The sequence below is a fragment of the Chiloscyllium plagiosum genome, unplaced genomic scaffold (assembly GCF_037043375.1).
Source record: "Chiloscyllium plagiosum isolate Xiang-an unplaced genomic scaffold, Cpla_swu_hap1 HiC_scaffold_16, whole genome shotgun sequence".
In the NCBI taxonomy this organism is placed as follows: Eukaryota; Metazoa; Chordata; class Chondrichthyes; order Orectolobiformes; family Hemiscylliidae; genus Chiloscyllium; species Chiloscyllium plagiosum.
The window spans coordinates 26006757-26031476 of NW_028270154.1; the positions used below are offsets into that span (position 1 = coordinate 26006757).

At 40.1% G+C, this 24720-nt stretch overlaps 1 protein-coding gene across 4 annotated transcripts in view; it reads right to left on the minus strand.

Moving 5' to 3' along the window:
- sgcd (sarcoglycan, delta (dystrophin-associated glycoprotein)) overlaps positions 1 to 24720 on the minus strand; it is a 190111-nt gene that overhangs the window by 65489 nt on the left and 99902 nt on the right. For all 4 annotated transcript variants that reach the window (XM_043703313.2, XM_043703310.2, XM_043703309.2 and 1 more), the window contains one exon: positions 15546 to 15647. In XM_043703313.2, coding sequence (XP_043559248.2) covers positions 15546 to 15647 — 102 coding nt within the window. The remainder of the gene's footprint in view (positions 1 to 15545; positions 15648 to 24720) is intronic.

A 24720-nucleotide genomic window follows, 5' to 3' on the forward strand; every position in this document is an offset into this window, starting at 1 on the left:
ACTTGTTTTGTGGGATGTTAAGGTTTCCTCTATTCCTTCAACAGTTAGCTATTTGCTTTCTTAAATTACCACCTTCTGACTTCTAACAGCTTGACTCTATCTTCTGTCTGTACTGAACTCTCATTTATAAGGACTGGACTGAACTGAAGCTTTCTAGCAGCACAGGATCCAGTCACAATTGTTTCATGGTACAGTGTGACATAAATACAGAGCTCAGCTAAATGAAATAAAACTGTGATAAAACACATATTACTGAGTTGAACTTCCTCATTCTTTTTCAGGTAAACCAGAAGCTTTTCTGCAAAGCTTAAATCTTTGAATGGATATAGTCTGTTCTCAGGCTTTTCACAATTTAAAATCTCTGGGGAGACTTCATTGAAATGCTCCATATTATTCTTGTGTTGTGTTTCTTCTGCAGTCATTCATGAGATACTCATTCTACTTTATTCCCACTTAGACGCCTATTAAACCTCTTAACATTTAATCTGAAACTACTTTATCATAAAATGGAAGTCTGCCAAAGAACCAATGACATTTAGTCTGATTTGTTTCTTTTTGTATAAGTGGGTTAACTGCCATCATATGGTGCTGAGAGTTCTTTTAGCCAAATTAAGAAATTAGTGTTATTAAGATAAAGATATCCTACTTCCAAGCACTTACATCTGAGTGGATTGGAGCATGAGGATTCACTGTCTAACAGATGGAGAGACTGTCGATGAATATGAAAAATCTTCGCCCCTTTCCCAAAGCATTTTTTTTCATAGGTTGTAAACTCTCTGACCTAGAGACTGCCTATTACTGAAAAGAGAAAACATATCCCCTGTTTTGGGCCTGTCCCTGAGCTTACGTGATGTTTCAGTGTAGTTACTGGACATACAGATAACAAGGTAAATTCATTCAACAATTTATGGTGACTATCAATGTTCCAAAGCTATGACTAAGTTTTAAAAAGAATTTTTTTTTACAGGGGTATGTTATTTGAGGGTTAACTTGGACTCTTACACAGAGTGAACTGTCTGCAGTGGTTTTATCTGGGGTTTTATTTGTACTTCCTTATTTGTGACAAAGCAGCAGTGTTTAGCCTCTCCTCTAATCCTTTCTTGGGTTGTCTGGGAGACCTGTCAGGTCGGAGCAAGATCAGATGGGGAGAAAAAGGGGTCACTTCCTTTGAACAATAAAAATGCTTTCTCTGCCCCAGCACTGGACTTTGATAAATGTTACAGATAAGACCCCATATAACTGCTTGTGCTTATTCAAGCATGGCTTCAGTATAGGGCGAGATAAACAGTGCATCAAACAGGAACTACAGACAGAACAGTGATGTGATTTAAAGTCAATTAATTGGGTCAAACTGGTAAGGCCTTATAAAGCACATGGTCACCGCAAGCACAAAATATAATGAAGCCCTTAAGAAACAACTTGTGGGTAATGTGGTAACAGTCAGCTGCTCTGAAGACAATCTTAGAGATCTATCAATGGATTGACTACATGAAACTCCAGTTTGCATAACATCCAAGCAATTGTGAATATGTACTATTTCTTTGTAAGTTCGTAAAGGAGTACCTTCAATGGAACTAGTTGTCGTGTGCCACTGATATCGGGTGCAAAATCTTTACATTAGGTATGGATCTTACATGACGCATTGCCAGTTAATCTGCCTGTTTAGCCATTTCTCCAATGCACATTCACTTCAAAGGGATTTTGCTTCTCACTGCTGTTATAATAATGAAGTCACCACAGCCAAAATCCAGCAATAAGACCCAGCCAGATTGGAAAAGAAGATCTCTTGCTTTATTCAGTGCTTTAGGTTAAAACAGATACCGGTGACTATGTTCAGTATCACTAAGCTATGAGCATCAACATATATGCTTGGAAACTGCTTGCTCCTCTTCCACTCTGTCAATCCTTTAACACTATATTTAGATTCATATGTTACAGGTTACTGAATACAACTCGCTGGTATAGTATCTAAGACCTATCTTTCTACATACTATTTTTCAGTCTGGTATCTGTATCTGCTAAAGTGCTCTGCTGACATCAGAGTAATATTATCAATTACATCATTTTCATATACCATTAACATGTATTTGGAGTCAGTTCAGCCACCAATTGGACATTTCAAATTTTATTGTTTGTCTGAAATGGTTTCAGTTTCATACAGATGCTGAACTTGAAGATTGCAAATGCATCATAATTTCCAAATGCAAACTGAAATTTAATGTTAATTGTTTCTAAAGTAAAATAACTTTAAAGGAATGTTATTATAAATGCCTCTTTGCATCCTTGTGATTGCTTCATGGAAACACTGACAGTGGTTAATCACTGAGATCAATAGGTTGTAAAAAGAAACTATGAACAGCAAATAACATTGACATTCTAAGTACAGAGTAATTAAATATCACGTTAACCTCTTGTACTGATTTTGTCCTTGTCCATTGTTTAAACATTCACCTTTCACTCCTAAAAATACTCATCTTGCTAGGGTAGTAACCAATTGTCTACTTCTTTTATATCCAGGCTTTGTAGAATATTAACACATGTATAGAATATTACAAAAGTAATTTCTGTCTGTTAAATCTGTCTATTCCCAATGTTAATGTTAAATTTAATCCTGAGATGAGCTTCTGACCTCAAATTTACAACATTACTCAAACCAACTATTTCCACCTCCATAAAAGCATTTGAGTTCTGTTTCTGCTCATCTGCTGCTGAAAACATTCACTCACGCCTTGATTTTATCCAGACTTGATTATTTCAATACACATTCTATCCTCAATTAACTGATATCCTCCAAACCTCTGCTGCCCTAGCTATAAAAAACATTTCTTCCTCACCCCAGTGCTTACTGACCCATGTTGGCTCTTAGTTAAGCAAAGTCTTGATTTTAAAATTCTCATCCTTGTTTCTAAATCTTCACTGGTATTGACCCTCCTTATCTTTGCACTCCCTCGACCCCATAATGTCCAGGTTCCCCGTGTTCCCCAAATTATGACATTGTGTGCATTCTCAAGTATAATTGCTCCACCAATGATAAGTGTCTCTTCAGCTATGTAGGCCTGAAGCCCTGGAGAGCTCTTCCTACACTTTTCCACATCTCTACCTTGTTTCCTCCTTTAAAGTACTTCATAGTACATAGACTAGGGTAGTAACCAATTTATAATGTTTATTTATAATGTTTCTGTGGAACACTTTGAGATGATTCAATGCAATGATAGTGCAGGCTAAATGTTTGTTGCTGTTACCATGTGCTTACTTCCATCTTGGGGCTATTATCAATAGGCAAGTGTCAGACAAATCAGCATCTTCTTATTCTTCATCTTTAGCAATATGTTGTTGGGAGAGTTCCAACTCGAAAGATAGATGCATGAATCCATTTCTTCTTTAATATCATTAGTGGTCACTCAAATGTCTTTTTTCTGGCAGTCCAAAAATATGACACAGTGCAGCTCTCAATGCTGAAACACTCCAGAATTACCTATACTCTACTGACCAGTTCTATACAGCTAAAAAACATTCCAAACACAAGATTAGGACCCAACATCTGGAAAACCTGAAGTGCCACAAGCAATGCCACTACTTAGGAGATTGTCTCCAAAGAAATTTTCATCAAAATCGAGACAACAGATGGCTATTACAGTTTTGTACATCGGATTATGTTATTTAAAAGTCCAGTTTAATTTAGAAAGTGGCAGTAGTTATCTGGTGACAGCTGGTCCCTGGGATGACAAATTCAATTTTCATAAATTTTCTAAGTACAGCCTTAGAGGCTTTATAGAAATAATGATTCATGTGCTCAAGATACATGGCTTGTTTTAGTGGTATATTTTGAAAAAGGAGCTTATCAAGATGTGAAATCTTAGCATCACAGGCAAGGCAATAATTTTATTGTCATTTCAATTAGGAGAGTCAAAACAAAGTCATTTCCAATACAAAGTTAAAAATCACACAACACCAGGTTATAGTCCAACAGGTTTAATTGGAAGCACACTAGCTTTCGGAGCGACGCTCCTTCTTCACCTGATGAAGGAGTGTCGCTCCGAAAGCTAGTGTGTTTCCAATTAAACCTGTTGGACTATAACCTGGTGTTGTGATATTTTTAACTTTGTACACCCCAGTCCAACACTGGCATCTCCAAATCATTTCCAATACAATGCAAGTTCCCTTTACTTTGCTCAACATCTTATGTCACTACAAAGCAGCAGTATGGCATTTACTCAGTCTACCTGCCTCCAGTTCTGTCATCTTTGGTAGAGAGACTATTGGGCAAAAAAAAGGCGGGACAGAATTAATATTCACTTGGAGAGGCATGGGTTAATCAAAATTTGGCTAACTTCTTTTAAATGGTGACTAGATATGTAGGTGAGGATATGCAGTTGGTGTAATCGACATGGACTTCAGAAAGGCTTTTGACAAGGTCTCATGTGGCAAATTGGTTAAGAAGCTAAGAATCAATGAGATCTCGTGCAATTTGATAAACTGGATTCAAAATTGGCTTAGTGGTAGGAAGCAGAGAAAGTATTTGTGTTTGGAAGCTGTGTCCAGTAGTGTACCACAGTGTTCAGTGCTGGTTCCCTTCTTTTGTTGTGTACATTAATAATCTAGACATGAATGTGGGAAGTATGATCGGTAAGTTCACATATGACCTGAAAGTTGGTGGTATGGTAAATAGTAAAAAGCAAAATCTTAGACAATAGGACAATATAGGCAGGCTGGTCAGATGAGCTAAATAGTACAAATAATTTAATCCTGAAAATTGTGAGGTGATGCATTTTGTGAGGACCAACAAAACAATGGAGTACACCCTTGAATGGTGGAACCTAGAAAATACAAAGGATTGGTGTGTATGTCTATAGATCTTTGAAGGCAGCAAAAACAGCTAAGTAAGGTGGCTAAGAAAGCATAAGGGATACTTGTCTTTACGAGTCAAGGCACCAAATACAAGAGAAAGGAAGTTATAATGGAGTTGTATATAATGTTAGTTAGACCACAGCTGGAATACTATATTTGGTTCTGGTCACCACACTTTAGGAAGTACATGATTGCATTTGTCTCAAAGTTAGTCCTTTTTTTTCTAAAAGTATTCCTTGGCTCAAATATATTCTATCCTTGATGTTTCTCAGATGGGTAATAAACCAGGCTGGGGTCTGATCAGGTCCAAACTGTGTGGGTCGGGGCTGAGAGATAAATAGGAGACGGTGGAGTTTGGGGGACTGGTTTGGTATGAAAAGGATTTTGAAAGGTCTTTTGTTTATATATAAACAGATGAGACTTCAGGCCAAAATGGTCATGTTTTAGAAGTGCCCTGTATAATGAAAGGGATGTGGTCAGCTCTCTAGCTGAACAGCTCGGTCCAGAACTGGTTGGAAGTTCAACAGCGAGCTGTGTGGAAACTCTCTCTTCTGCCCTTCTAACTTCAACCTGTAAGCATCTGACCCTTTTTTGTACTGAGTTTTAAAGGGTGTTGATTTTTGGGACTGTTGTGTATATTCAGAACAGCATACTTAAGTCTGGTTTGGATAGACTGTGTTCTGTAGGTGTTCTTTATTATCTTCATTTTGTTTCATTGTGTAATTTTGTGAATACATTTTTTGTCTGTTTTAAACATGGTAGTCAACCTTGTTAACTTAATCCGGGTAATTCTCACTGCACACTTACTGAAACAAATTGCAAAGTTATGGTCTGGGCTGTCTGCTTAAGAAATATTTGAGTGGTCTGGCCTTGTCCATAACACATTAGAGAGGGTGCAAAAGGAATTTACCAACATGTTGCTGGAGTGATTTAGCTATGAAGAGAGATTATACAAGAGGGGTTGTTTTCCTAATAGCAATAAAGGCTGAAGAGTGGATCTAATTGAGATGTACAAAGTTCTGGAGGGCATAGATAGTGCACATAGAAATAAATCTTTCCCCTTAGGAGAGGAGTCAATAAGCAGTGGTCATAGTGTTAAGGTACATAGCGGGAGGTTTACAGGGGATTAATGGATGTTTTCACCCTCTTCGACCTTGGAACACTTCAACCCCATGGCATCAGTGTGGATTTCACCAGTTTCCTCATTTCCCCTTCCCCAACCTCACCCCAGCTCCAACCTTCCAGCTCAGCACTGTCCCCATGACCTGTCCTACCTGCTTATCTTCCTTTCCACCTATCCACTCCTCCTTCCTTTCTGACCTATCACCTTCATCCCCACCCCCATTCACCCATTGTACTCTTTGCTACCTTCCCCCACCCTCCTCTCTGACATTTCACCTCCATCGCCACCCCCATTCACCTATTGTACTCTATGCTACTTTCTCCCCACCCCACCCCCCTCTCACTTATCTCTTCACTCTGCAGGCACCCTGTCTCTATTCCTGATGAAGGGCTTTTGCCCAAAACATTGATTTTCCTGCTCCTCGGATGCTGCCTGACCTGCTGTGCTTTTCCAGCACCACTCTAATCTAGGCTCTGGTTTCCAGCATCCGCAGTCCTTGTTTTTACCTGGATGTTTTCACCTAGGCAGTTGTGGGTATCTGGAACTCTCTGACAAAAAGTGAAGTCAAGGTATTAAAGACATTTAAGAAATGTCTAGATGAACACTTGAAACTCCACAGCACACAATGCTATGGGCCAAGCTCAGTAAAATGGGATTGGAATAGATGGATGTTTGATGGGCTGAACAGCCTCTTTCCATGCTGTAAATCTTCATGACACTCTAATTTCTTGATGCTGATTATGGGCATTTTCTGCTGCTGCATTTCTTTGCTTTTCATTTGTTCAGGGTATCACAAAACGGGGAGATGGTTGCATCACTTCTGATCCTCAATGAAAATCTTGATGTTTCAATGGCAATGTCAGGTGGAGTATTTCTCAATTGAATAGCAAATTGGTGAAGGAACCAACAGGAGGAAAAAAACATACTTGACCTCATCCTTACTAATCTGCTGGCTGCAAAAGCATCTTGTCCATGACTACCGCGTTGTCCTTGTGGAGACAAAGTCCCACCTTCGCATTGAGAATACCCTCCATTGTGTTGTGTGGCACTATCACTGTGCTAAATGGGACAGACTTCAAACCGATCTAGCAACTCAAGACTGGGCATCCATGAGACGTTGTGGGCCATCAACAGCAGCAGAACTGTGTTCCAGCATAATATGCAACCTTATGGTCTTCTATATCCCCCATTCAACCATTATCATCAAGCCAGGAGATCAACCCTGGTCCAGTGGAGAGTGCAGGAGGGCATGCCAGGAGCATCATCAGGCATACTTAAAAATGAGGTGTCAACCTGGTAAAGCTACCAAACAGGACTACTTGAGTGCTAAATGGCATAAACAACAAGTGTGAGACAGAGCTAAGCAATCCCGCAACCAACGGATCAGATCTAAGCTCTCCAGTCCTACCACCATAATCACAAGTGGTGGTGGACAATTAAACAACTCACTGGAGGAGGAGACTCCACAAATATCCCCATCCTCACTGATGGAGGAGCTCAGCACATCAGTGCAAAAGATAAGGCTTATGCATTTGCAACAATCTTCAGTTAGAAGTGCTGAGAGGATGACCATCTCGGGATCCTCCAGGAGTCCCAGCAACACAGGTACCAGTCTCCAGCTGATTCAATTCAGTCCACGTGATATCAAGCAATGGCTGGAGGCACTGGATACTGCAAAGGCAATGGGCCCAGATAACATTCCGGCAATAGTACTGAAGACGTGTGCTCCAGAACATTCCACTCCCCTAGTCAAGCTCTTCCAGTACAGTTACAACACTGGCATCCATCTTCCCAGGCATGTCCTGTCACAAAAAGCAGGACAAATCCAACTTGGTCAATTACCGCCCAATCATGTCTACTCACCATCATCAGTGAAGTGTTGGAAGGGGTCATCAACAGTGCTATCAAGCAGCCTCTGTTCAGCAACAACCTGCTCAGTGATGCCCAGTTTGGGATTTAGCCAGGATCTCTCAGCATCTGATCTCATTACAACCTTGGTTCAAACATGGACAAAAGAGCTGAATTCCAGAGGTGAGGTGAGAGTGACAGCGCTTGACATCAAGGCCACATTTGACCAAGTATGGTATCAAGGAGTCCTGGCAAATCTGGAATCAATGGGTAGCGGGGGGGGGGGGGGGGGGGGGGGGGTAAACACTCCCGTTAGTTAGAGTCATACTTGGCACGAAGGAAGATGGTTGTGGGGAGTCAGTCATCTCAGCTCCAGGACATCTCTTCAGGAGTCCCTATGGGCAGTTCCTAGGCCCAACAATCTTCAGCTGCTTCATCAATGACCTTTCCTCTAAGATAATGTCAGAAGCGGGGATGTTCGCTGATGATTGCACAGTGTTCAGTACCATTCGCGACTCCTCAGATACTGAAGCAGTTGGTGCTCAAATGCAACAAGATCTAGGTAATATCCAAGCTTTGACCGATAAGTGGCAAGTAACATTCGCAACACACAAATGCCAGACAATGACCATCACCGATAAGAGACACTCTAACCACTGCCCCATGACATTCAACGGTATTACCATCACTGGATCCCATCTGAATACCAACTGAATTACCATCACTGTCAACATCCTTGGAGTTACCATTGACCAAAAACTCGACTGGACTCACCATATAAACACAGTGGCAACAAAAGCAAGTTAGAGACTAGGGATACTGCAGCGAGAAACTCACCTCCTGACACCCCAAAGTCTATCTATCATCTACAAGGCATAAGTCAGGAGTATGATGGAATACTCCCCACTTGCCTGGATGGATGCAGCTCCAACAACACTCAAGAAGCTTAACACCATCCAGGACAAAGCAACCCACTTGATTGGCACCGCATCCACAAATATCTTTCTGACATGACATTCCTTCTGGACTCTGGGTAAAACAAAAATCTATTTCATTTAAAAAACATGCTTTCTGGCAAAAAGACAAATAAAAAGATTCATTCTCTCATTCACATTTGTAAATCTTCCACACATCAGTAGCAGATACAAAATCTGTTCCTAAGTGCACCTGGGATAAATATCAACAGTGAATTGTGTTTCCTGTAATGTCGGTAAACGTTAGACTGAAAAGCTGCCAATGGCAACTAGGGAAGCTAGGACGTGCTTACTTCCCAGGTTGGATCGAAAACTTCTTGGCATACCTCTGCCCACATTAGCTTTACATTTCTTTTTAGCATATCTGTTAGTGGGGTGGCTAAGGTACTAAAATTTGGAACAACTTATCAGTATCCACACTTACCACGCTTTCCCTCTGGTGTTTGTAAATGGGAATAACAACTGAGGCACTTACTTTGGTTTCGCAGGGTAACACATTTCCCTGTAGCATTACATATCCCAGGTAGGCCATCTTGTTCTTACAGACCTCACATTTCACCAGGTTCGTGACATGGTTTGCCATTTTCAGAACTGGGAATGCGGTCTCCAGGTAGTCTACTTGGTCCCCCTAGGTATCGCTGGAAATTATCGTAATTGTTATGTTGAGTTACTACCTGGTTTCTCAACCTCTGAAAGGTTGATGGGACATTTTTAAAGCTTTATATCACCATTATTTTTGATCTCTTTCATGTCCTATTGACATCACACTCTGCTATTCCCAATGGATCTTTAGAATACTCTGACAATGTCATATTAATAATAGGAACCATTTTCTGATTTAACAGTCCTGCTGATTTTTTTTTCCTTTAAATGTGCTCCAATATATGTTATTAACTGAGAAATAATATATTGATGGATGGGGAAGAAGGAGTTTTCTCTTTCATGTGTCTGTGTACTTTTATATGTACATTGAAGTCAGAATTGAAGAAACCTGCAATGTTCCAGAGGGCAATCTTAAACCCCTATCTCAATGTATGCATGTGTATGGTCTTTGTTTATTTTGAATTCAGAAAGTCAGAATTTCAATGTGAAGAATATGAATTGACTTGTTTTATAACAGTTGCAATGTTCTACATTTCTTTGACAAATTTCCCAGGTGATTCCAAAGTCACATATTTGGCAACACTTTAACTAAAATCTGAAAAGCAAATTGAACTTGATCACTTTTGAAATAGAATGAAAGCAGTTGCAGGGTCCAACAGCCAGCATAACAAATAAAATCTTTGTAAAATGCAGGACCTTTATTTTCTTGCTTTTATGAGACTTACCATTAAAATAGGACACAGAGGGATGAATTGTATGGGGTGAGGGTTGGGGTGGGTGGTGGGGGAGGGGGGTAGGTTGGGGTGCTGAGTGATTTGGGGCTATGCTGTGACTGGTGGCAGAATCACAGAAGAAGTCTGGTTAAGCCCATCTCAATGTCAGGAGCATCTTGATGGATGAACCCCCCCTCATCCTCACCTTCCAACCCACCAACCTCCATATACATTGCATCATTCTCCGCCATTTCCACCACCTACAAATGGACCCCACCACATCCATTAATGTTTTACTTGAATTTTCACACATCATTTACTGTATCGTTGCTCCCAATGCGGTCTCCTCTACATTGGGGAGACAGGATGCTTACTCGCAGAGCGCTTCAGAGGACATCTACGGGACACCCCCGCACCAACCAACCCCACTGCTCCGTGGCTGAACACTTTAACTCTCCTTCCCACTCTGCCGAGGACATGCAGGTCCTGGCCCTCCTCTATCGCCACTCCCTTACTACCTGGAGGAAGAACACCTCATCTTCAGCCTTGGGACCCTCCAATCCCATGGCATCAATGTAGATTTCACAGTTTCCTCATTTCCCTTCCCCCCACCTTATCCCAGTTCCAATCTTCCAGCTCAGCACTGTCCTCATGACTTGTCCCACCTGTCCATCTTTCTTCCCACCTATCCACTCCACCCTCCCCTCCGACCTATCAGCATTACCCCCACATCCATCCACTTATTGCACTCTCAGCTACATTCCCCCAGCCCTACCCCCCTCCCATTTACCTCTCCACCCCAAGATCCCCACACTCATTCCTGATGAAGGGCTTGTACCCGAAACATTGATTTTCCTGCTCTTCCGATGCTGCCTGACCTGCTGTGCCTTTTGAGCACCACACTCTTGACTCTAATCTCCAGCATCAGCAGTCCTCACTTTTGCCGAGGATGGTCTTCTGTTCTGGTCTGTCTTGCTGGTCCTGGGGGAAGAGCAAATCCCATGTCTGCATCACCCCATTCAGCAGGACCTCTAGCTCCCTGTCTACCATGTCTGGGGTAAATGCCAGGAACCTTGCAGGGCAGCTCCAGGCAAACAATTCTTGCTCAACAGATTTTTAAAGTTGGCATAGGTGCAAGGGGTGCTGCTCAATTCCAGAATATCTGCTGAGTGGCAAGTTATTCCAAAGGGTGTGTAATAGGATAGGGCCAGGATCATAGCACCATTGGAGTGAGGTCAGTAGATATTGAGGTGAAGTTGGTAAGGTACAGTGAGAAAACTCAATAGACCTCAAGGAGAGAAATCCTTCAAAAATACTGGATGCAACTCACACTTAGTATCAGATTCAGCCTAAAAATGCAGCTAATACTCCAATGAAATCAAGGAAATGAGTATGAGGGTAAAAATGAGATATGAATCTGAATTTGTATAAGCATAATTCCAGTGCAAGAGCTTAAAACTCAGCACTTATTACTTCACAGACATCAGAAGAGTACAAGCTACAAGGAAGGACAGATAAAAGAAAGAAATAGTTTGTGTTGCCTGTGACAAATCAATTAACTGAATTAACAACTGAACCTTGAAAATGAAACATGAAATGAAGACAAATTGTGATGGATTTTCTTTTGCATTGCATGTGCACAGGAATGTGCTGACCTTGTTTTAAAGCTTATCTCTGTTCTTGTTTATCACAAAGATAACAAAATTTCCTTTTATAACAATTTGTTATATATTCATCTAAATGCTAAAGAAATACATTATCTGAAGCAGGCAGATATAATTGACTGGAAGGAAGACCACATCTTTTCCTTATAAACAGATTATTTTATATACAGACAAACTGAATAAGAATCAGAAAAATATTTCTTCTTATGAACAGTTCAGCTCATCAAATTTTTAATTACTCCTCTCATTTTGGTTGGTTGGGGCCAGATAAGAGGTTCATGCAATTAAAAGTTTAACCTTATCTTTATATAGAATTCAAAGAATTAATTTGGATGTGTATGACACCTTTCCCAACCTCAGAACATCCGAAAGTGTGTACATAATTCTCTTTTTTTAAACACGCGTGCTATTGAAATAATGGAAAAGTGGCAACAATTATCACACTTAACTATTAATTTAGAAAGACTGCTCTAGCAATTAACCTTGATCATAAATTTTTAAAATGACAAGGTCACCCGTTTTAGGGATGACTTAGGGATCAATGCTGATCAGTAAACCAAGGATATCATCCTAGTCATTCTCCATGTCATGTGTGATCTCTGAATCCTCTTCTGAGGGAAAACAAGATCTCAGTTTATTGTCTGACAATGCAGCACTCAGGCTTCCACAGAGTAGCTTAGTTCCCTACATTCCAATACTACATAACTTTTTCACTACTAGTCTTTCAGTATTATATCCAACATGCCACACATTTCGTCCTTGCTTTTATTTCCTATGTTTTGTGGGATTTTTGGTTTTCAATCTGTTTAGACCATCTTCATTACTTTTTCCATCCATTATAGAAACTGCCCAATTTTCTTTTCCATTAGTTTCCATGGAAATAGAAACTAGATGCATTCTATAATGGGTGGAAAATCTTCTCTGAAATTTTACAACGCAAATGGTTGAATATTACCCCATGATTTCAAGTTAAACAGTTGTTATTTTTTAAGCTATTATTGCCGGCTGGAGTTTTATTTGTTTCAGTTCTACATATTATATAAAGTCCTGTTGTATTAATTTCTAATTTTTAAAAATCCTGAAACCATCTCACATTGTATTGTAAAAACCAAAGTCATTATCAAATAGATTTCTAATGAAGTTAGAGAGCAGATAATAATTGGACTCGACCATGCACACAGATTCAGTTCCCATTTAAATACATATCTTATTTTTTTTCCACTGCAAATTGCTACATTTCCATTTACAACAATAACTAGTAGACTCACTAGTAGGATTCTTATCTCACTGTTCAAAACATTTTGCAGAATCTGACTTTTCATTGGTATTCAGAACATAACTTTTCTGATCTCATTGAATTTTCGCAACTGTCTCACCATTGCCCACACCGTTCATGGGCTGGAACAAATGAGCCCTCACATTCTCGAGGATTCGCTGATAAAGCCTCAGTTTTTCAGTAACTGATCATATCACTAGCGTGCCTGGGATATAGAGTCATAGTCATAGAGTCATAGAGATGTACAGCATGGAAACAGATCCTTCGGTCCAACCCGTCCATGCCAACTAGATATCCCAACCCAATCTAGTCCCATCTGCCAGCACCCGGCCCATATCCCTCCAAACCCTTCCTATTCATAAACCAATCCAAATGCCTCTTAAATGTTGTAATTGTACCAGCCTCCACCACTTCCTCTGGCAGCTCATTCCATACCCATACCACCCTCTGCGTGAAAAAGTTGCCCCTCAGGTCTCTTTTATGTCTTTCCCCTCTCACCCTAAACCTATGCCCTCTAGTTCTGGACTCTCCAACCCCAGGGAAAAGACTTTGCCTATTTACCCTATGCATGCCCCTCATAAATTTGTAAACCTCTATATGGTCACCCCTCAGCCTCTGACACTCCAGAGAAAACAGCCCCAGGCTGTTCAGCCTCTCCTTGTAGCTCAAATCCTCCAACCCTGGCAACATCCTTGTAAATCTTTTCTGAACCCTTTCAGGTTTCACAACATCTTTCCGATAGGAAGGAGACCAGACAGTAAAGGTGTGATGAAAGCGAAATACTGGCGATGTTGGATATGATTTTGTTTCAAGCTGGTTGCAGAAGAGAAAACAGACTGGATATTACATACCCCTTCCAGGTGTGCTTTCAACAGGGGATTGAGGGGGGTGGGGGGGGCGGGGGGGGAGGTGTGGCATGCAAATGACCCTACCACCTTCCCACACATCCCAACTGCCCTCCATAATATGCAGGGGCGTGCAGCCACATTGCTGAACTACCTGGATGCATGATCCATTTGCCCTCATTTTGGGACCTATTTACAGTCGTAAAAGGGCCTCCTATGGAGCTCTGGTGCTGCCAGAATTGCTGGAACTGTTGGAATCAGATCAGCTAAAAACTGCAGAGAATGGAACTTCCCTCCGGTGAGGGACCAAAGTTCACTCTGCACTCATTTAGCTTTCCAGCAGTGCTTTTTGACCCCAGGACAAGTTTGTTCTTGATTCTGCTGGCTGGAGAAGGGGGTCCTGTCCACACTCCACTAAATTAATCTTTCCCAAATAAGCATCAATTGAAAGTTTGCATGTTGTCTAAATTTGTTTAAAATTTTCTTAGCTGAGTTGAACTTCTGCGATACTTAAGTGGAGAGAGAGGGAGACAGAGTTTTAGATGTGAAATTCCTGAGAAAAAGAAGATTCTAACAGGAAAATTCTGACTCAAGGTGGTTATTTTTAAGGTTCCAGTTTTGAATCGCAAGTTACAAATGCAGAATAGTCAGAACAGATTTGAAGGGAAATCTTGCCAAAAATAAACTGGAGGCCCCAAAATTCCCAATCAATTTACAAATCTTCAAAGCAGTACTTCGGCCAAGTGAATAATTTGCTAAGTTTTGATTAGAACTTGACTTGACTGGGTGTTTAAAGACAATGTGAATTTAAAAGATTGGTTTAAATGTTAAGCAACTGAGGTTATTATAATGTTATTGCCCTTAAATTAACTGACTATTTAAGATTATACATAACCAGTTGTATTCAAGTTCTCTGACTTTTATGCAGTATACTTTTCACTTACTTAAGTCATAAGCCTTGTAGCTTCAAACTTTTAGTAAGTACCTAGGTTTTTGGATTCTAATAAAATTAAACCATTTCTGGTCTCGATCAAGATTATATAATTGGGGATCTTATCTGAGTTTGTTACATCGTCACAAACATTGCCATACCATAACTCCATTCTCATGAGTCAGAACCACAACTTAACAATATGGTGGGAGCAATTTTAAGATCATAACTACCTAATATTTCCATGGGGTGTGCCAGCCCTCTGCTACATGGTAAACCATAATGATCAAAGCAGATTCTATAGCTTTATGTCCTTCTCTTTGCTGATTCGAGTCCTGCAAAGGCAGTTTTATATGGTCATTTATTGCCAGATAGCTATTTCAATGCCTATAAACTTGATGGCATTGATCACAATGCCACGTAGCACCACTGAGGGTTTGTATGTTTCGTGTTATTGATGTTTCAAGTGCAAAAGATGTTAAAATGCCAAGCAGTCCATTGCATCTTGAACAATTCATGCAGCATGTTAATTGAATATAGCATTGCAAGAGTGGTATAACTGTCAACAAGAATACAACTTACATGACACTTGTTAAGAGCACACAGGTTGTTTTACGACTCTGTATGAATACATAATTCTAGGTTTGTGTAATGTGCCATTATTCACTAACTGAAGCCAACACACTGCTCTCAGCGCACAGGTGAAGGTATTTCACTTACTGGTTTGGATCGGATTTCTTTGGCATACAAAGGCTGCAAAAACTCAGATGGTCCTTCTAACCGCAGGCCCTTGTCAGTGATCCTTAGATGCCCCATGCCATCCTGCAATGGGAAAAAATGGCATTAAAATCCAAACAAGGTAAAAAATAAATCAAATATAAATTCCTGTGAGAAGCGATTTTAATCTGTTGAGAATTAAGATGAAGAACGTATCTTCCCACTATTATCTTTTTATAAATTCGGGAGATCATTTTGTTTCTTCATTTTATGCTCTCATTAGTAAACAGGAGTATTTTTGACTTTCATGAGGCAAAGCCCTTTGACCTTAACTCTGCTATTAGAGATAGCCACTTATTAGTGAGGGGACTAACAGTCAGGTAATTCTTCAATTGGCCACAAATAAATTAGACATTAATAAATAATTTAGTTAGGAGAGGCCTTCCTTCTAGAGAATTCCAGAGTCCTGCCCAATTCCACTCATAAGAGGGAAGGAAGAGCATTTGATATGTTACCTACTGTCACCAAGACATGCTTTATTTTGCTGCAAGAATGTTTTGTTATCTGCAAACTGCTGAAGGACCCTGCAAGATTAATCATCTAATAATGTCAGGCAAACATATGCATGCCCAAACACCACATTTTTGTATGAATAGAAATTTTAAAAACGAGCTAATTGGCACAAACACCATGAGCTAAAGCAGAGTCAATTGCATTATGAGACACTTTAATTATCCAATCTCTTTAAGTGGTGAAGTCCATAAAACTAGTCGCAGTCACTTTCCTAAAGAACTTAGTGAAATCTATTACAAACTGAGCAGTTAGACACCTCACTTGGAAATTCCCTGAGGACAAATTCACTTATCAGAAATTCTACTGAAGTAAACTGGAGGGAAATGCAGATGTAAAATAGACAATTGCTTTGCTCAGAAATTGTGTTAGGTAGGACATTAGTGGTATATATGGTGGGTGACTTTGCTTTGATAATGTGATTAATATCGTATACGGTTGTGAGGGGCTAAAAGGGTAAATGATGAAGAGTGCCTGAAGCACCACCCAATCTGATTATGTCATGAAGGATTTAGGGAAACAAGATCTTGAAGGGAAAATGCTTACCTTCTGGGTCTTCCACAGTCTCAGTAACATGTTCACCGTACCAATGTAATTCATGCATAATTATTATCATAAAATAGACTACATCTCATGTACAACAAAAGCCTCTTCTTGTTAGACTACCAATGATTTTCCTCCATAGAGCAAGCTGGCCCTATAGATCGCAACCAAGTAAAAGGATGGTGGCAGCTCATCTTTCAGATATGTCATACAACACAAAACATGATGGCAAACGGTGTGATTCCATTTAACTGTATCCTAGATGATGGCAGTGGTGGAGGTCTGAAGATTTCAGACTCAGTTTGTGCTCACAAACAGCAGTTGGGAAGTGCTTAATATTTGAGCAACTCTGTAGAAGAGAACTTCATGATAAGATTCAATACGGCAGAATTTAAATTGATAGTGAGAGGTATTTCAGCCCTCGTTAAAGGTGCACAGCAGCAAGAGTTATGAACTCCATTGAACTTGGACACTAGTTACACCAAGGCAGTTATAGTTGCATCTTTGGCAGCACCTTAGTCGAGGTTCAGTCTGGGAAAAATGGACATTTATTGGTGGCACAGTGGCTCAGTGGTTAGCACTGCCACCTCATAGCGCCAGGGACCTAGGTTCAATTCCTACATCAGGCAACTATCTGTATAGAGTTTACATATTCTCCCCGTGCCTGCGTGGGTTTCCTCCGGGTGCTCCGGTTTCCTCCCACGATCCAAAGATGTGCAGGTTAAGTGAACTGGCTGTGCCAAATTGCCCATAGTGTTAGGTGCATTAGTAAGGGGTAAATGTAGGGAAATGGGTCTGAGTGGGTTACTCTTTGGAGGGTCGGTGTGGACATGTTGGACGAAATGGCCTGTTTTCATGTAGTAGGGAATCTAATCTAAGCAGACATCAAAGACTCTGTAGTTGAATTCCCTGGTGAGTAAAGGGAAACATCAAAGAAGGTGCACTACTTACAGCCTGGGAAAATTAGAGCTGAGTAAAGTGCTTACAACTCAGATCAAGAGTCATTGTCAAAGTGGGCACTATAGGGCACATTTACAGGACAGGCAATCAAGAGCCACAGAAGCAACTTAAATCAAGTTTGTAGATGAGGGAATGTCATCATCAAAATTAACATGATAATGATCCAATTTAGGAGCCTAACTAAAGTCTCACAGAAAAAGCAAGTTATTAAGATCACCTCAAGACAGGAAATCTACTACTTAAGAATATGGTAAAGGTAGGAAGCTTTTAATTAAACTGCACACAGCAAGACTCATTTCAGGAAAATAGTGAAAGCAAAGGGGTTTATTAAAAAGAGCCACATAAAGGTATATTCATTCAGTCAAGCTGTTATGGAAATAGGAAACATTTATTAAAGTCAAATTTAGTCTAACTAAGCAGTACATCATAGAAACCTTGCTATACTGCAGAACTGAAAGTCTTTAAAGTCAGGAAAATAAATAAACACATTAAATTCAGCATAAATAGTTTTGTCATAGTGTTTCTTTTCAGAGTTGTATTAAATAGAACACATAGTTGGGTATCTTGGAGAAAACAACAATTAAGATAAAGAATAGCTTGCAAATGAATTTCTGGTTCAGAAGGTGAACAAATTTATACACTTTCTTATACAATCGTTGTATAGCTAGTGATCTTATAATTTGCCAATATGTAAAATAAACAGCAGATACTTTTGATGAAAATGTGAAACCTTGAACTTTAAATTAGATTCCCTACAGTGTGGAAACAGGCCCTTCGGCCCAGCAAGTCCACACCGACCCTCCAAAGAGTAACCCACCCAGACCTGTTTCCCTCTGACTAATGCACCTAACACTATGGGCAATTTGGCATGGCCAAATTCACCTGACCTGCACATCTTTGGATTGTAGGAGAAAACCGGAGCACCTGGAGAAAACCCACGCAGACACGGGGAGAATGTGCAAATTCCACACAGACAGTCACCCGAGGCTGGAATCAAACCTGGGTCCCTGGTGCTGTGAGGCAGCAGTGCTAACCACTGTGCCACTCTTGAAAGATGATTTCTTTTGGAAGAGTTCAGCATTCAGAGGAATCCATTAATAATTTTCTTAATGATCTCTAGAGATTAGAGAAAAATGTGACTATACAGATTTAAAGCAACAGAACTGATGCTGGAATTAGTGATGTTCCTTTGTCAGATTTATTACAGTACAAAGAAAAATTAACTCTAGAGAAAGCCTTTTAGATGTTGAATGAAACAGAATTCCAGAAGCAACATAAATCTAACATAAGAAAAAAAATCAATCTTATCACAAGAGACCAGTAGAATCCAGTCATTCCTGATGTTAAAAAAAAGCTCCAAAGACAATTATGAGAAGCCATTACAGAGAACAGTACAGAGAACTGGTATTACCAGTCATTGCTAGTGCTATAGAGTAAGGAAACTTCACATGCAGAGGCAGTACGCACTTATTAAGAGACTTTGTTTTATCTGTAAAACAATAGGTTACTTCCAGAAAACATGACAAAGTGAGACACAGTTACAGAGAAGCAAGAAGTCAAATGTACTCAAACAAGTTGATGAGATAGAACAAGTTACAATAACAGAAAAATCAAATGTATGCCTAGGGGAAGTGGTTGATTGCTATGATCTAAGTTGATGGCACTACTTCCAGATACATTTTAAATGTTATAATTGTGCCAGCCTCCACCACTTTCTCTGGCAGCTCATTCCATACATGCACCACCCTCTGCGTGAAAAGGTTGCCCCTTGGGCCCTTTTAACTTTTTTCCCCTCTCACCCTAAACCTATGTCCTCTAGTTCTGGAGTCCCTCACCCCAGAGAAAAGACCCTGCCTATTTACGCTATCAATTCCCCTCATAATTTTATAAACCTCTATAAGGTCACCCCTCAATCTCTGATGCTCCAGGGAAAACAACCCCAGCCTATTCAGCTTCTCCCTATAGCTCAAATCTTCCAACCTTGGCAATATCCTTGTAAGTCTTTTCTGACCTCTTTCAAGTTTCACAACATCCTTCCAATAGGAAGGAGACCAGAAATGTATGCAACATACCAAAAGTGGCCTAACCAATAAACATAGTTCATTGACACGACCAGCTATCCCTGGTAGCCACACACGTAGACGACAAGCAACATGAATTTGACTGGGACAACACTACCATTATAGGGCAAGCGAAATAAAGAACAGCCAGGGAATTCCTAGAAGCATGGCACTCATCCACAAACTCCATCAACAAACACATAGACCTGGACCCAATATACCGGCCACTACAGCGGACAGCTGAAACTGACAACCGGAAGCGGCAGGGACAGGCCACTATAAATGCCGGAGGAAACACCACAGAAGTGCTTCACAGGAAGCTCCCAAGCACTGAGGATGTCACCTAGACAGGGGATGAAATGTTTGCAACAAAAACTTCCAGCTCGGCGAACAGAACCACAGCAATGAGCACCCGAGCTACAAATCTTCTCACAAACTTTGAACATAGTTCAATAGATCATACATTTTGTTTATTTTGTTTCATTAATTAGCATGACTATTAGTCACTGAAACTCATTTACTTGAGGTTACAGTGTTTTTTCAACAATAGAATAGAAGTTTACTACACAAGAGGAAAGAAACAAGTTAATTATAGGAGTTGTTTAGAATTATTTTAAATCACACAGCAAAGCAAAATCTGTACTGTTTCTGATACCATCTTTTACAGATACTCAAAGGAGTTACACCTTTGTCTCAACTTCCAAGATTCTATTTAACTACCTCCTGACAGTTTATATGCCATGGACTTTGGAGACAATTCAATATGTCCTTTCTAAATCTACTGACATGAACCCATACAAAATCTGAACTCCTTAATTTTCCCAGTTCAAATAACCTGCATATTTTTAAGCTCTCCTTTTTTGGAAGTTTCATCAACTAAACACTTTTGCTGAGTTGACTGGTACCTAGAATTTCCCTGAACTCCTTGTAGGAGTGAAACTAAACTTGCTTCTGAACTCAACCATGGTTTCTTCCGAACTGACGTAAAAATAAACTTGCTCAATCCTAGAGTTTTTTAAATTGAAAACAAAGGTAATGACCTTATTGGTTTAATTTACCATTTATAAATCCAGTAACATAAACATCTTTAACACCACAGGTGACTATTTGAGAAACACATGCTTTTCCTGAGGACCAAGCAAGCTCTTCCGGTCCCTGTCAGGAAAGAGGATGGTGGTAGTAGATCTATCAGACAGCTCATACAAAATCATGAGCAGTGTTGAGGAGTCATGTTATAACAGATTATAACCTGTACCAACTTTAGTTTGTACATGAGCTTCTGTATTTCAGTCCTGATGTCTTTTACCCAATAATATGAAAGAATTGCTATGCATAAATAGTAGTGTAAAATAGTAGTTAATGTGAAACAGAAAAATTTTGGCCTCACACAATTTATGTGACCTAGAATAGTTGCAAACAGGATTAGCTCTACTCAACTAACACAAAGTTATGTTATAGGCCCACTGAGCTGCTTATAGTAACCAATGACCCCAAGCTGGCATATTAAATAGGATAGGACAGCCACGATTGATCTATTTTAGCCATAATTTATGTGGTGTCCATGTGTAAATTAGAAGCTGACACCATATGTGGGCTATGCAGCCATAGTAGCTGCTCTGTAAAGGACATGAAAATAGCACAGTCACATTATAAGTGTTAAACTGGGGGTGGAGGAGAAAGGGCATGCAATGATCACCTGCCTAATTTATAAAAAGGAATCTTTTTATCTTAGTTTTAACAAACATCACAATTACAAATCTTAGGAAAGCAACTGGGTCAAGAGAAAAAAAAGAATGATGTCATGGAAAATCAATTTGAAATAAAGCACAAATACTGCTCCAAGCAAAATGGTGGTAATGTGTCAGGCCTTTTCAAGAACTGGGTCTGGATGAAAAATCGTAAACAAAGTTCTTTTTTTAGGTTTATGCCAATACTCATTATACTATTTTTAAAGAAAAACTTCTATTTTATTTATTACTGTACAGGAATATAATGCTAATAGCCTCCTAATATCACAGTAGTGTGCTGTTATATAAGCTGTCCCTTAATGGATACACATGACAGCTGAGAATTCCATTGATATATGGTAGCAGTTATTTTTATGCTGCTGTTGCACAGTACTCCAAGTGCACTGCCCATTGTAGAAAATAGGGGGTCACACTGAAAGATAGGGCAATTGAGATCATTTTTGAAGAAAGGTCATTCCCTGGGAAGCATCTACCAGCAGCAAAAGTAGGGCACTTATTATTAGGATATATTTCAAAATTAAACAAAAAAATCATTCAAAGGAACAAATCAGCTCAAGCTGTACCTTTTCTGAATGCAGGAAAAAATGTTTAAATAAATGAAAATGAAAGTAAATATTCTAAGTCAGCCCAAGTAGTTTGCCTGTGAAAATCAGTCAATGGTCTTTGTTTTGCCAGTACACATAGAAAGTGCAAGCATTGTATCACTGGCAGTGTGTACACTATAACAATATCACTGCATGAGTGAGGATTAGATCATGGATGAGATGTACATTATAATGCTAGGAGTGTGAACAGTATGAGATTTTGGAGAAGATTTGTAGCTCAGGTTGTGGATCAGGATGTAAGTTTGCTCACTGAGCTGGTGGATTTGTTCTCAGATGTTTCGTCACCATGTTAGGTAACATCATCAGTGAGCAGTCGGTAAAGTATTGATGTTCTGTCCCGCTTGGTATTAATCTGTCTTGGTTTGTTGTGGTGGGTGATATCATTTTGGGTTCTGTGAACAATATGTTGTTGGCAATGGGAGCAGATGGGGCTGGATTTTACTGTCTCTGCACCATGCTGGGTGTTACTCAGAAAATAGGGGAACATAGAATGCCATTGGCACTGTGCTCAGCACCTATCTGCCGGCCCCAGCTCCAGCTGCAATTTGACCTGAGGCAGGAAAGCTACCTGGAGGCACTTGCATCCATAAATTGGCTACAGAAGGACCCTGTCCTCTTGCTGAGATTTAACTGTAGCAGGAGAGGCTCACGTCAAGCAGCCCAGAACTCTCACTGCACAAACTAATGGTAGGCAGGATGTTACCTTCTTTAATGGCCACCTTGGTCACGCTCAAGATCTTCTGTCCTCTGGCCTCCCATTTTCCTTCATTCAGATTTCCTTGCCTAAAGAATATTATTGCAACAGATGGAGTTTTTATGTCAAGTAGCAATGGTCACATGATGGCCATTAGATGAGCTTCTAATTCCATTTTGTTAATTGAATTCCAATTTTACCATGTGGAATGGCCCAGAACATTTGCTGGGATTATTAGTCTAGAGGTATACTACTACACTACTGCGTCTCTTTGGCTTGTTTCCTTGCCCATCCCGCATCCATCCCTTGCACCTTGTTTGCCAACTTGACCCTGCTGATATATGCCTAATCCCACCCCAATGCATAGCTTTAGCTTTCTTATACATCTCCCCAATGGTGTTAGTTCTATCCTCAGAATTGGCTGCTACAGAACCTAAGGACTGCAACCCACTCTTACATCTTGACTCACTGTGCCAGGACCATTTGACTTATAGGTGTCTCCACTGGTTTCAGTGAGCAGTATTTACCAAAGAAGTTAAGACATAGCTTCTTCTTAGTTGCACCTGCAGTGCGTTTACCATGCTAGTTGTTGGCATGTGGAGCAGGTGTTAGATTAATGTGTCACAGTGCTAAATAATAAACTGTACACCTTCTAGACTGATGGCTAGTGAGCAGGAGGTGTTGGGGATGTGATGGTCTAGTTGATTATCGCTGAGTAGTTAACCTAGAGATGCAGGTAATGTACTGGGGCAATGGTTCAAATCTGCCATGGCATGTGATGGATTTTGAATTCACTAAAAGAAAAATCTGGAATTAAGAGTTGAATGAAAACCACATTCAACTTGGATTGTCAGAAAAATCCATCTGGTTGAGGGAAAAAAACTATAACCCTTACCTGTCTGACCTACATGTGACTTCAGATCCAAGCAATGTCGTTGACTCATAAATGCCATCTGGACAATTAGGGATGGTAATAAATGCTGGTCTGGCCCTCATCTCATGAATGATAGAAATCAGAGGAAGGCAAGCAACTTGGTAATGTGACTGATCTAATTAGCAAGGCAAGATGTGGATACTGCATGTAGGCATTCATTGAACAAGCACTCAGAAAGCAAGCAAGAAGCCCTGAGATGGTGCCTGGTACTATCTGTCACCTGGGTGCCTGAAACTATCTGAAAAGTGTTCCTGCTGCAGCCTTTCAATGCTACTTGCTGGTCTATCCTGACATGCAAGTCTATGCTTCCAAAATGCCCTGTCAGTGTATTTGTGAGGTGCCATAATGACCAGGGATCCCTGGATGCTGTGTGGCAATGTCTATGGAGGTAGGATTCATGTGACTGGTGCCTGTGGATTGTGCTCTTGGTAGTGATATGCTCATAGGAAAAATGAAGGTCATTTGGATCAAGTAGCAAGTTGAATCTGCCAGGTAAATGCTCTTATTCTTATGTTGAAATTTCCCAATGTTTAGCTTGCTTGGTGCATTGGGTAAGATAGGAGACTGAATACTAATGAGGCAAGTTATACCGTCAACAGGCATTTAACAAACAATAATCTCCATCAATTGGCAACACACTGCCAGCGAATGAGAATTTCACAATGCTGGTTGTGAAAAGTATAAAAGTCTTGTCCTGATGAGCCTTGCCGTACACTTCATCTGATTCTGCCAGACATCTCACCATAGACTACATTGATCAGAACCTATAAAATTCTGCCTAGAATGTTCATGCTTCATACTAGACTGCTTTAATATTTGATTGGTATTCATTCCACAAGCTGATATACTTTAAACCTATGAATAATTAGTTTGTAGGTGAGCATCATTGAGCTATTTGTTCAGTGAACAACCATTCAGCTTTCAGCATCACTAACCCCCATAACAGAGTAATAATGTGCAGGGCTCAATAACTGCTTGCACAGCAACAGCTGCCCCCTTTGCTAAGGACAGTCCTGATCAAGTCAAGAGTAATGATTTGTGCACTGCACCACATCAAAGGGTTT